General features: G+C 38.0%; 1 protein-coding gene across 1 annotated transcript in view; it reads left to right on the top strand.

Annotated features, from left to right (window-relative positions):
• Positions 1 to 14,244, top strand: part of CTNNA3 (catenin alpha 3) — a 1,573,756-nt gene that overhangs the window by 1,049,186 nt on the left and 510,326 nt on the right. Inside the window, exon 12 of the mRNA XM_060193489.1 lies at positions 12,888 to 13,088. Coding sequence (XP_060049472.1) covers positions 12,888 to 13,088 — 201 coding nt within the window. The remainder of the gene's footprint in view (positions 1 to 12,887; positions 13,089 to 14,244) is intronic.

Raw genomic sequence — 14,244 nt, 5'->3', positions numbered from 1 at the left:
TTTTTATGGCACTTGGTGTTTGGAATTTCATCAGATAATTCATGCTTTCATGCAAATAATTGTTCAAGCTAATGGAAAAGAATGTTAAAATAACAGAAATTTTTGATATCTTTTCCTAATGACTTCATGCTATACTAATTTCTTCAGCCTTATAATGATTCAACATGAATTCAAATAATTCTTGATTTGTTGTACAATGTCAAAGAATAACCACATATGCTTTTATAAGGCTAAGAAATACATAATCACAAAGTCTTTGAGATGATTTTATTTTGATGAATAAAATAAATTAGTTGCTATGTGTATTACTGTTCTATAGAACAGATGAGCATTCGATAGATTGTTATTGAATGGTTTATTTAATTTTTCTTATGAAAAACTCAATAGAAAAAAAATCAGCAGTTTTGATGTTACCTGTAAATAGAAATTATGGAACTTATTAGATAATCTTCTAAGAATGAATACTGGTTTTATTTCTTAAGTTTTATTTATTTATTTTTTATTTTTTATTTAAGAAAGGATTAATTAACAAAACCATAGGGTAGGAGGGGTACAATTCCACACAATTCCACCACCCAATCTCCATTTCCCACCCCCTCTCCTGATAGCTTTCCCATTCGCTATCCCTCTGGGAGCATGGACCCAGGGTCATTGTGGGTTGCAGAAGGTAGAAGGTCTGATTTCTGTAATTGCCTCCCCGCTGAACATGGGCATTGATTGGTCAGTCCATACTCCCAGTCTGCCTCTCTCTTTCCCTAGTAGGGTGGGTCTCTGGGGAAGCGGAGCTCCAGGACACATTGGTGGGGTCTTCAGTCCAGGGAAGCCCGGTCGGCATCCTGATGACATCTGGAACCCGGTGACTGAAAAGAGAGTTAACATACGAAGCCAAATAAGTTGTTGAGCAATCATGGACCCAAAGCTTGGAATAGTGGAGAGGAAGTGTTAGGGGGGTACTCACTACAAACTCTAGTGTACTTCTGCTTTCAGTTATATATTTTGCAGTAGTTTACAGATACGTGTGAACATATGCTCTCTCTCACAGAAACTGGTGTATATCTAGGTTTTAGGACTTTGTTAGAAAGTGAACCACCTGAGATGAAATTTGAGTATACTATGAAAGGAAAGGTCTCACCCGAGTAATGAAGTTGAAGGGTTGTCATTCCACACGTGAAGTCTCTGGACACAGTCTGAAGTGAAGCATGTTGAGGTGGCAATCGTTGTGTTGTTTAGGTTGTGATCGGCAGATGCAATATTATTGGATATGGATTGGGAGAGGCATACGGGAAAGTGGGCCCTATCCAATGGTTCCAGGACTGGGGGGAGTAGAAGCTCTATAGTGGAGATGTGAGGTTCCTGCTGTCTTAGGGTTCAAAAAGACAATCGATAGTTAATGTTATCATCACATTATTTGGTAATTGGGTTAACTTTGAAAAGTCCTTTTGTTGGGGTTTGCAATAGAGTACCCAGTATCTTGAAAATAGCTGTGCTATTGGTTGCTTCTGATCTACTTGGTCTAGACTTTTGAGAGAGTCTGCATATCAATTACACAGCCTATATATTGTAAAGATTCATTTTGTGTTTTGAAAAACTTCGAGACATACAATTAATTTTCCCCCTCTCATATTAATTAACTAGTGATTTATATGACTACATTTTACTAGGAGTGTACATAAACACCATTCCCACCACCAAAAGACTGTGACCCATCCCTCCCACCCACTCCCCCCCCCCACTGTCTCAGGAAGCTGCATGTCTACCCCTCACCACAGGGTTTTTACTTTGGTGCCCTACTTACAATTTGGTCAGGTCCTGCTTTTAGTTTCCCTTTCAGATCTTCTTAGTCAACTTCTGTTGATGACTGGGATCATCAAGTCTTTCACTTCTTTGGTCAACTTTATTCCTAGGTATTTGATTGATTTTGCTGAAACAGTAAATGGGAGTGATTTCTGGATGTCTTCTTCTTCAGATTTAGTGTTTGCATAAAGAAATGCCACTGATTTTTGTACATTGATTTTGTAGCCTGATACATTGTTATATTGCCTAATAAATTCCAGTAGTTTTCTGCTGGATTCTTTAGGTTTTTCTATGTATACTATCATATCATCTGCAAATAGTGAGAGCTTGACTTCTTCCCTTCCAATCTGTATTCCTTTGATTCCTTTCTCTTGCCTGATTGCTATGGCAAGAACTTCCAATACTATGTTGAATAGTCACGGTGACAGTGGACAGCCCTATCTAGTCCTCGATCTGAGGGGGAATGATTTCAGCTTCTGTCCATTGAGTATGATGTTGGCTGTAGGTTTGCTATATATAGACTGCACTATCTTGAGGAATTTCCCATCTATTCCCGTTTTTTTAGAGTTTTGAGCATGAATGGGTGTTGGATTTTTGTCAAAGGCTTTCTCTGCATCTATTGAAATAATCATGTGGTTTTTGGCTTTGATTTTATTGATGTGGTGAATGACATTGAATGACTTACGGATGTTGAACCAGCCTTGCATTCCTGGGATGAATCCCTCTTGGTTGTGATGAACAATCTTTTTGATATGTTGCTGTATCCGGTTGGCCAAGATCTTGTTTAATATTTTGGCATCTGTGTTCATCAGAGACATTGGTCTGTAGTTTTCCTTTTTTGTATCAGCTTTTGGTATCAGGGTGATGTTGGCTTCATAGAAGGTGGAAGGGAGTATTCCTGTTTCTTCAGTCTTATGGAAAAGCTTCAGAAGTATGGGTACTAACTGTTTCCTGAAAGTTTTGTAGAATTCATTTGTGAAGCCATCTGGTCCAGGACTTTTGTTGTTGGGGAGGTTTTTAATAACGGTTTCAATTTCTTTGTCTGTGATTGGTGCATTTAGATTTCATAGTTCTTCTTGTTTCAGTTTTGGAAGGGCATATGCTTCTAGTAATTGTTCCATTTCTTCCAGATTCTCTAGCTTGGTGGCGTATAGTTCTTTATAGAAGTTTCGCAGGATTCTCTGGATTTCTGTGGTGTCAGTTGTGTTATCTCTTCCATCGTTTACAATTCTATTAATTTGATTCTTCTCTCTTTTTTGTTTGGTGAGTCTGGCTAGGGTTTTTGTCAATTTTGTTTAATCTTTTAAAGAACCAACATTTGGCTTCATTGATCTTTTGTATGGTTCTTTTATTTTCGATGTTGTTTATTTCTGCTCGAACTTTAGTGATTTCTGTCCTTCTGGTTGCTTTAGGGTTCCTTTGTTCCTCTTCCTCTAAGTTCTTGAGGTGTGCAGTAAGGTCGTTCATTTGAGCTTCTTTTTGGCATTTAATATGCGATTGTATGGCTATAAGTTTCCCTCTCACTACTGCTTTAGCTGTGTCCCAAATATTTTGATAGGTTGTGTCTTCATTTTCATTTGTTTCCAGGAACATTTGAATTTCCTGCTTGAGTGAGTCTCTGACCCAGTGGTTCTTAAGGAGTATGTTGTTTAGTTTCCAAATTCTGTGACTTTTAATAATTGTCTGTTTGTTGTTAAATGTTAGTTTTACTCCACTGTGGTCTGAGAAGATACTTGGGATGATTTCAATGTTCTTGAATTTATTGATGTTGTCTTTGTTGCCTAATATGTGGTCTATTTTTGTGTATGTGTTATATGGATTTGAAAAGAAGGTTTATTCCAGTTTTTTGGAGTGAAGGACTCTGAATATGTCCAAGAGGTCTAGTCTGTCAATCTCTTCATTCAATTCTCTTGTATCTTTGTTGGTTCTCTGCTTTGTTGATCTGTATAATTGTGAGAGTGGGGTATTGAAGTCTCCCACTATTATTGTATTACTATTGATGTATTTTTGAAATTCTTTCAGTAAGTGCTTGACGTATTTAGATGGTCCCTCATTGGGTGCATAGATGTTAATGATTGTTAAGTCTTCTTGGCTGATTGATCCTCTAATCATTATGTAGTGTCCTTGCCTAACTTTTATTACTTTATTTAATTTAAAATCTATCATGTCTGAGATGAGAATGGCTGTTCCTGCCCTTTTTTGTGGTCTGTTAGCCTTTATAGTAGTTTTCCATCTTCTTCTTCTAGCGTTTGCCCTTCTTCCGTAGCCAGTCAACAGCGTCAGGTTGAGCCTGATGTCAAGTTTCAAGACCTCCTTTGAATCTGGAGAGGCGGCAGTCGTTGACTATGTGGGTCATAGTCTGTCTGTAGCCGCAGGGGCAGTTCGGGTCGTCTCTGGCTCCCCAGCGATGGAACATAGAGGCGCACCGGCCATGGCCTGTTCGATAGCGATTGAGGAGGGCCCAATCATAATGTGCTAGGTCAAAGCCAGGTTGACGCTTGCAGGGGTCTGTGATGAGGTGTTTGTTCTTGACCTCAGCTGACTGCCAACTCTGTTTCCAAGAGTCTGGAACAGAGAAGTTCAGTGTAGGCGTAGGGGAACAGATTGGGTGACGAGACGTCAAGCGTTGGACAGGGTGGGTGAAGATATCCACGTATATTGGCAGGTCTGGTCGAGCGTAGATGTGGGAAATGAACTTAGATGATGCCGCATCCCGACAAATATCTGGCGGGGCAATGTTGCTAAGAACTGGCAGCCATGGAACCGGGGTGGAACGGATGGTTCCAGAAATGATCCTCATGGAGGAATATAATTTGGAATCGACCAAGTGGACATGGGGGCTACGGAACCATACTGGGGCACAGTATTCTGCAGTGGAATAGCATAATTCCAGAGATGATGATCGTAGTGTGGAAGCGCTCACGCCCCATGAGGAGCTGGCCAGTCTTGCAATGATGTTATTCCTCGCGCCCACCTTTGCTGCAGTTTTTATGAGATGTTCGTGAAATGACAGAGTGTGATCGAGAGTAACGCCAAGATAGACTGGCTGGGCTTCATGCCGGATTCTCGTGTCACCAAGCTGCACATTAAGCTCATGCAAGGCCGAGGCATGGTGTAGATGGAAAACAGATGATACCGTTTTTGCAGTGCTAGGGATTAGTCGCCATTTTTTACAGTAATCGGATATCAGATATGTGTCTTTCATGAGTGTTTCTCCGAGGGTGTCGAACTTGGATGCCTGAGTTGCACAGCAGATGTCATTGGCGTAGATGAACTTCCTTGAAGAATTTTCTGGGAGGTCATTGATGTAAATATTAAATAGTGTAGGAGCCAGAACAGAGCCCTGGGGGAGGCCACTTGAGACAGGTCTCCGTCTGCTAGACTTGTCACCCAGATGCGTCTAGCAGATGGAGAGCTGTCTCAAGTGGCCTCCCCCAGGGCTCTGTTCTGGCTCCTACACTATTTAATATCCTTTCACTTTAAGTCTGTGTTTATCTTGTTGTGACAGATGGGATTCTTGCAAGCAGCATATGGTTGGATTATGTTTTCTGATCCATCCCCCAACTCTGTGCCTTTTGATGGGTGAGTTTAAGCCATTGACATTTATTGATATTATGGATTTAATGTATTTTAGTGCCATTGTTCAAAAAAATTTGTTTGCTCTGATATATTGCAAGTATTATAGTGATGTTCTTGTTTATAAGAGGTCTTTTAAAACCTCTTTCAGGGCCGGTTTGGTGATGGTTGCCTCCTTTAACTGTTGTTTGTCTAAGAAGGTTTTGATCCCTCCATCTTGTTTGAATGAAAGTCTAGCAGGATATATTATTCTTGTTGAAACCCTTTTTCATTCAGGGCTTGATAGATATCTTGCCATTCTCTTCTGCCTTTTAGAGTTTGAGTGGAGAAATCTGCAGATAATCTTGTGGGTTTTCCCTTGTATGTGACTTTTTGTTTCTCTCTTGCAACCTTTAGGATCCTTTCTTTATCCTTACTTTTTCTCATTGTGACTATGATGTGTCTTGGTGTCTTCAGGTCTGGGTTGATTCTGTTTGGAACTCTCTGGGCCTCTTGAATCTTGATATCCTTTCTGTTATTCAGGTCTGGGAAGTTTTCTTCTATTATTTCCTCTAGAATGTTTGCTTCCCCTTCCTCTCTTTCTTCCTCTGGCAGGCCAATTATACAAATGTTACTTCTTTTGAGATCATCCCATGTGTCTCTGTTGTTGTTTTCAGTGTCTCTCAATCTCTTTTTAAGCTCTTTCATCTCTTTCTTAGTTTTCTCTAACTCATCCTCTGTCTGACTAATTCTGTTTTCTGCTTCTGTTAGTCTGCTTTCCCTTGCCTCAGCTTCTTTCTTCATTACAGCTATTTCAGCTTTCAGTTCTCTAATTGCCTCAAGATAATCAGTATTTTCCTTGGGGGTCTCAACTGTTGTTTCCCTAATACTGCCATTCCTTTCCTCCAATGTTGTTTTCATTTCTGTGATTAATAAGTTTATTATTGCTTGCATACTTTTCTTATCTATGGTTACTTCTGGCTGATTTGTAGTTTCTTCTGGGCTCTTGTCTTCATTCATTGGAGTAGCAGTTTTATTTGTTTTTGATCTACCCATTTTTTTTATTTATGTGTTTCTTTTTTTATGCTCTGTTGTTCCTCAGTTATTGTGTCTTGAGTACAAATAACACTGTACTAAATACCCTTATGACAATTGTACTCACCATCCTCAGGAATTACAGTAGCAACTGAAGTAAGTATTGAAGTAGTTTAATCCTTACCAGTTAGCCAAACAATTTCTCTAGTCCATGAAAAAATAGTAACCAAATCCCCGTTAAGAAAGAGAAAAGAAAGAAGGGATAGCAAGAATAGACAGTTATGCAAGTCTACTATCCACTGTATATTCTAGGGGTAACAGGAGGGGAAAGGGAACTAGAGCAGAGATACAGACATAGAGAGTCCACTCTGAGTCAGATTTCTCCCCCAAAATAATTCACAAATTCAGAAAGGCAAAGAAGAAGGAAGGAAGAAGTCTATGATAAGATAAAAAAAAAAAAGAGAGAGACAAGTGAGAGAAAAGGGAAAAGATAAGAAAAAGAGCTGTAATTAAAGAGTAGTGAAAGGAAAGGGTTTTTTTTATTACTTTATTTTAAATTTAATTTAATTTGATTTTTTAATTAGCTAGGAGCAGAAGGGAGGGGAGTGTCTGTAGAGGAGGTAGGAGTAAGGAGACAAATTCCTCCCACAATACATAAGATGCCCACTACCCTAGCAATGAAAGATACCCTAAGAGTTAATTCTGATCTACCTAAAGGGGGGGAAGATATATGCCTTTATATAATATTAATAATAAAATAGAGCAGGGTAAAAAAAACAACAAACTTTCCCAGATTACCTCAAACCTCCTGATCAGAGGCAGCTGATTGTTAAGAATGAGAAAAAAAAATCCTCAGGACTAGACAAGGATAGCTGAAATAGACAGTTATTCAAATCTACTATCCACTGTATATTCTATTGGTGGCTAAAGGAGCAAGGGAAGTTGAGCAGAGACACTCGCAGTGAGAGTCCACACTGAGTCAGAATTCTTCCCCAAAATAATTCCCAAATATGTATCAGTGAATTCAAAAAAGCACACTGTTTGGTGGTGTGGGGGCTGGGGCCTGTGGCTTTGGAAGCTGTAGGATTAAGGAACAAAGGATGACAAGAATGAGAAAAAGAAGAAAAAAGAAAGAGAGAGAGAAAAAAGAAAAAGATAAGAAAAAGAACAGTCATAAAAGTGCGGTGAAAGGAAAGAGTTTATTTACTTATTTATTTTGAATTATTTAATTAGCTATGTGGGGTGAGGTGTGGGGTTGGCTACTTAGAAATAAAAGAAGGCCAGAGGTTTCAGAAAGTCATAGACTTAGAATGAATGATACTCCCTGGTGGGACAGGAATTTGGTAAAGACAGAAGCTCAGCAGGGGAGCTTGCTAGGAGCTGGTCCCCAGGGACTGGTTATGGGGGGTGTAGGGGGTGGAGGTGTGCTTAATAATTAAAAGGAAAGAATTTTTCCCCCTTTTTTTCTACTCTATTTCTTAACCCAAATTAAGTTATAGTCACCTCCTTGTTGTCACCGCTAGGACCCCTTATTGACTGGCCTACTAAAGGCAGAAAATCCTACCATTTCCAGAAGATGTGGTCAGAGCTCAAGCCACTAGCAGCTTCTCAGTCTGCCATCTTCCGGGAACCCCTAAGTTTTATTATTTTTTACATAGGACTAAGCAAAGATAGCTACAGTATAAACTCAAACACATTTAATGAATAAAAATAATCATTGTATACATAGATGTCAGGTTTATTTAAATAATAAAATCTTACAAACATACATGGAAAATAACAACTTCTTAGTATTTAAAGTGTACACCTGTGGACTTTTTTAAAAAATCAATGCTTATTATACCTTTCCCATTTAACTTGTTTTCTGTTTGAGGAGAAATCAGATGGTGATGACACACATGTTCTTTTTTTGAGATGCCTCTGTCCTGGTTTTGTCATAAACCTTAATGACACATTCATAACTGAATGCTTCATATGATGTTGAAACCATAGTGGAATTATAATGATGATTTTTCAATTTTTATTCTCTTTTTCAGTAAAAGTATCTGTCTTTGATATGAGTTAAATTGACTAAATTTAAGATTCCAGAAATGTGTTCAATTATTTCATAGCTCATGATTAAAACTTTTTCTCTGGGTTGTGTCTTGTAACAGACCTCATTTGGTTAGTCACCAAACATTCTTCCTTACTTCACAAGCAGCATGTATTATACACAGAAATAGATGTGACAGGTCAAACAATAAGATCAAATTATTGAACTGAAACATATCTCACAGCCTACTAGAATGTGTCCTTAGTACACCATTAGTACCTGAAGAGAAGCTCTGATTTAAGCATTTTGGCTATTTTATTGGCATCCCAGATACCATGGAATTGAGTTTATCTTATTATATGTCAGCATGAATTTCCTGAGCAAGGAGAGTTTGACTAGTGGCTTGCAACAAGAGCATGTGTTGAACAGTGCTAGCAAAGTGGACTGATGATCTGGAGCACAGTTTTAATGTAATGCACACAAGTAGAGGCACGGAAGAACATAGTGAGTATGGAAAGTTATAAAATAAATATAAAGGAAGCATAAGGGTCCTACAGAGTATCAAATCTAAGAAGATCACCAGGCATCAGACTTTTTTCCTTGGTACTTTGGATTTTTATGCTTTACGTAATATGTGGAATTTGTGACTCTACAGGACATTTCTATATGATATTGGAGTAAAAGAAAAAAATCCCATACCCCTCTGGGTTCTTTCAGGTTCTGAAAGCAATCCCAACAGTGTCTGAATGGTTGGCAAAGGAAAAGTCAGCTTTTTAAAGCACCTTTGAGTAATTTTATGTTACATGGTAGAATATCCCTAACCAAAAAATGCATTCCCTGTATTTAGATATCTGAGGATCAAGGAGTAAAAGGGGAGACTTTATATGACAAGGAGGAATTCTCTTCATCTTTTTTTTTTTTTCTCATAAGTATCTTCTCAGGGTCTAGGACCTTTACTACTCTTACCTTAGAAACCTGTTCTAAGCTTTTTGGCATATTCCACCAAAGTAAAGGACTCTGGGGTGGGGTGGGGGAGAATACAGGTCCATAAAGGATGACAGAGGACTTAGTGGGAGTTGTATTGTTATATGGAAAACTGTGGAATGTTATGCATGTACAAATTATTGTATTTACTGTAGAATATAAAACAATCCCCCAATAAGGAAATTAAAAAAAAGAAATCTCTCTCTCTCTCCTTCCTTCTTCCCCTCCCTCCCAGAGCACTGAACAACTTTGGTTTATAATGCTACCTCAGGCATGAAACTTATTTACATAGCCATTGTGATACCTTCCATATCTCTCCATTTTTCACTTTTATAATAGTTTTTTTTAGCTACTTTTAGTTTATAAGACTAATTTCTTTGGAAGTCCAACTTCTCATCAAATTGTGTGAATGAATGCTATTGAGCCAAAGGTTCACTTTTCATTACTCAAAATGCTAATTAATTGATAGACAAGGGTTGGTGTAAGGAAAATTAGTTTATTTCAGATTCCTAGGAGAACCTGGAAGATGGTAGACTTGAATCTCAAAGAGCCATCTTACTCTGAGAATGAGGCTTAGTGCTTATAATGGGTAGTGGACCAGTGAGGGGAGAAGGAATTCAGTAACATAGCCATATGTTTAATGTAAAAGACTGTCACAGGTTTGTCAGTCTGACAGGAAGGGAGGTGGGTCCTGTCATGATAAATAAATCACCAGATCCTAATGACCCCTAAAGCATCAAGAATGAATCACTAATCAATAATTTAACTATCGCCACCGAGATCTGCCTAACAAGTTCATCTTTTCCTGAAAGTCTATGTGATAAGCTTCTGGTTTATGACACTAAAAAAAATGTATGCTGAGGCTTAAGGATAGATGTAGTAATAAAGCACTGGATTCTCAAAAACAAATTCCCTGGTTCAGTCCCAGTTTTGAATCCACATACTCTCTTTCCCCTTATCCATCCTCTCATAAATAAGTAAATAACTATTTTTTAAAGTTTATATGGCATCCTGCTCATTTACATTACCACGCCTGACCCACAGGCACCATTAACTCTATAAAATCCCCCTGAACTACTCCCACTCTTGCAACAGTCTCCTATAATCCCTATTGATACACTTAGTCTTGTAGTTCTTATCTAACATCATGTAGTAAACATGCATTCTTTAAGTAATACTAACAAACTTTCTGAAGTCCACCCAGCTGTCTTTAACCATAGCTCTTCATACCAAGGTGGCATTTATTGGATGAGTCCTACCTGAAGCCTATTGGAGAAAGTCAGTCTGATCCTTTTAGAGAGAACAGTGAGTTCTCTAACAATAAGTATTTTGTTCTGTAACTTAATTATAGATAATTCAAAGATGGACATATACATACATATGTTCACCTGAGAAAAGAGGTCACAGGCACATACTGTTTACATTGCTCAAGGGTCATAGTCACTTATGCTTAATAATTACTGGAAAAAAACTGTCAGGGAATATAATTAGATAAAATGTGCTAAGCATATAATAATTTACAGACATTTAACAGTTTCAATGATTTTTTTGGTGTATATATATAGTGTACACACACACACATAGAGAGAGAGAGAGACAGAGAGAGAGAAAGAGAAAGAGATATGATGTTAACAATATGTTCTAGTATTTCTGTGAGTCTCTGTGTGTGTGTGCATGTATGTGTGTGCGCACGCGTGTGCATGTGTTTGTTACGGCTCTAACTTCACCACTCTGAGGGCAATGATAATATAGTATTTTCCCCAATGAAGGATAAACTTGGTTATATTCTGGGTCCCGTGTATGGCAAAGCAGGCACCCTCCTAAATGAACTACCCTTTCAATCAATCATTTGTTCAAAAGTCTATTTACATGTTTTTGCCTATCTAGTAGGTTGATGATTTAAAAATATAAAAAATTATTTGGGGAAGGAATTAAGGAGGGTGATGAGAAGGGCTTAGTGTCCTGATGCATGATGGTAGAAGAAGATTTAAAATGGGACTGAGAATATTTTGCCAACTCCTATCATAGGGAGATGAGAAACTGTAAAGTGTGCCCATGTGTCAATAACTATGCTTTAAATGATTAATTGCCCCCAATAAAATTTTTAAAAATTCCATCCAGCTACAAAGCTTAAACTAGATATTTATATGTTTCCAAGTATAAAAAGTGTATCTATAAAGAGTATATTACTCACTGTTAAAAAGTGAATATAGGTTTTATCTTCATTATTTTCTTTGTTTTATTTGTTATTTATTTATTGGATAGAGAAAGAGAGAAATTGAGAAGAGGGGAGAAAGAAGGAGAGTGACAGAGAGAAACTTGAAGCACTCTTTCACCATTTGTGAAGCTTTCCCACTGCAGCTGGGGACCAGGGACTTGAACCCAGATCCTTGAGCCTTGTAACGTTTGCACTCAACCTGGTGTGCCACCACTTGGCCCCCATTGTTTCTTAATTCATGAAAGTATTTTGTTAGAACTAATTGTAAATCAATAGACATTAATTGACTGCAACACCATAGTTTTATTTTCTACATAGACTGTTTTTTGCTTGTTTGTTTTTTAATACAGAGAGGCAGAGAAAGGAGAGGAGAGGAGAGAGAGGGAGAGGGAGAGGGAGAGGGAGAGGGAGAGGGAGAGGGAGAGGGAGAGGGAGAGAGAGAGAGAGAGAGAGAGAGAGAAGTTTCCTTCAGTGTGGTAGAAGCTGACCTCAAACCCAGGTGACACACATGGTAAAGTGTCACACTGTTCAATCTAGCTACTTTGCTGCTTTGATAGGTAGTATTTAGAATTTATCGATAATTTAATACCACATCATATGTTTTATTTTCCTTTAGTTTGGAGATTTCCTTTAGTTTCCACATACATGTTACTCAAATTTAGAACCAAATCTATTTAAAATAGAACCTGAAATAATGATATGTAAGATATAAAAATTTCCGTCAAAAAAGTATCTCATAGATTCTGCTATTAAGAGCGAAATAAGCAGAGTCATGTCTTTATTTCCCTTTTTTTTTCTTTTAACTTTTATTTATAAAGTGGAAACACTGACAAGACCATAGGATAAGAGGTGTACAATTCCCACCACCAGAGCTCTGTATCCCATCCCTTCCATTGGAAGCTTTCCCATTCTTTAACCCTCTGGGAGTATGGACCCAGGGTCATTATGGGATGCAGAAAGTGGAAGATCTGGCTTCTGTAATTGCTTCCCCCGCTGAACGTGGATGTTGATGGGTTGATCCATACTCCCAGCTTGTCTCTCCCTGTCCCTAGTGAAGCAGGGCTCTGGGGAAGCAGGGTTCCAGGACATATTGGTGGGGTTGTCTGCCCAGGGAAGTTCCTTTGGCATCATGGTAGCATCTGGAACTTGGTCAATATCTTCCTTTCCCAATGTATACTATATTTAAGTCACATTTAACATAATTGTTAACATGCTATATTTATATGACAGTAATCAATTACAAAACTAATTTGATTTGTTTACTTACAGAAAGTCATATCCTAGAAGATATCAACAAATGTATCATAGCCTTGAAAGACCAGGATACTGAGCATTTAGACCGTGCTGCTGGAGCGATCAGAGCACGGGCAGCAAGAGTAGCTCACATTGTCACAGGTGAAATGGACAGTTACGAACCAGGAGCTTATACTGAAGGCGTGATGAGAAATGTAAACTTCCTTACAAGCTCTGGTAAGTCTGAGACCTCAGCTATACCTGCACTGTGCCTGGTATTTCAATCTTTCTGGCTATCCAATATATATACACATGGAAAGATCTCAGTTCTTGCTCCTTGTTTTGAAATAGATTATTCTATAACCAGACTGGTGTTTATATATCCTGGGTATATGTGATTTAAAATCTATCTCCGAGAAGTAAATATACTCACCTGGGAAACGAGTTCACATGCACACACCACATACATCGCTCAGGGGTCATAGTTACTTATGCTTCTAATAACTGGCACAAACTGTCAGGGTATATAATTAGACAAGATGTGCTAAGTAAATAATAATTTCCAGACCTAGTTTCAGCAGTTTTATTGATACCACCAAATTTTTTGTTTACATCACTTAAACGGAGGAGGCATGGTATGTCTCCAGAGAAACGTTACCTTCTTGTTCAATCTGTTTGCCTTTTTTTCATGTACATAATGACGTCTGCATCCCTGTAGATCTGAGCTCACATTCTGTGGTGATGAGTAGGAACGTTCCAAGCTGCCCCAGTTTCAGGACCCATCTTCCTCAGGTAGAGCATAGAGTATGTTGTCCAGCCTCCCTTTGGAGGATGGCAATCAACTGTTTTTACATCATGGTGGCACAACTATTTATGATTAAAAGAAAAAAGTTTATTAATTCTCTTAACACTGGGGTAAAGGCATACCCATCATGATTCATAAAGAATCTAAAATTTCATACTTAGAATCATTGATCTTAGATAACAATGCTTTGTTAGTTATAGGTCATGGAAATTGTAGATGATAAGTATATTGTTCAATGAAAAGAATAGACAGGATAAAGATTATGATTTTTGAGTAGGAAGAAGTTGTTCCTTGAAATTAATCAACTAAGAAATGTTAATAATTTAACAAACGTCATAGGGGCTAATTATGAAAAGCTGAACCACAAGGCATGCTTAATAAGGTTTGTAGAGATTTTCTTATTAGTGTTATTATTTTCCTAGGATGTTTATACAGAAAATCATAGATTAGTTCTGTCAAATAGAGTCGTTATTATCTCTTTAGAGAACTCAGTGTTACGTGTGTATATTTCTATGCTGTCTAAAAAGCCACTAATTTCACAAATAGGAATATAGTATTTGCTTTATTTTTGAGGGTTGGTAATATATA

This window comes from Erinaceus europaeus, chromosome 1, assembly GCF_950295315.1.
Source record: "Erinaceus europaeus chromosome 1, mEriEur2.1, whole genome shotgun sequence".
Lineage (NCBI taxonomy): Eukaryota > Metazoa > Chordata > Mammalia > Eulipotyphla > Erinaceidae > Erinaceus > Erinaceus europaeus.
The sequence above is the reverse complement of the archived record's forward strand: the minus strand, read 5'-3'. Positions and strand labels throughout refer to the sequence as shown.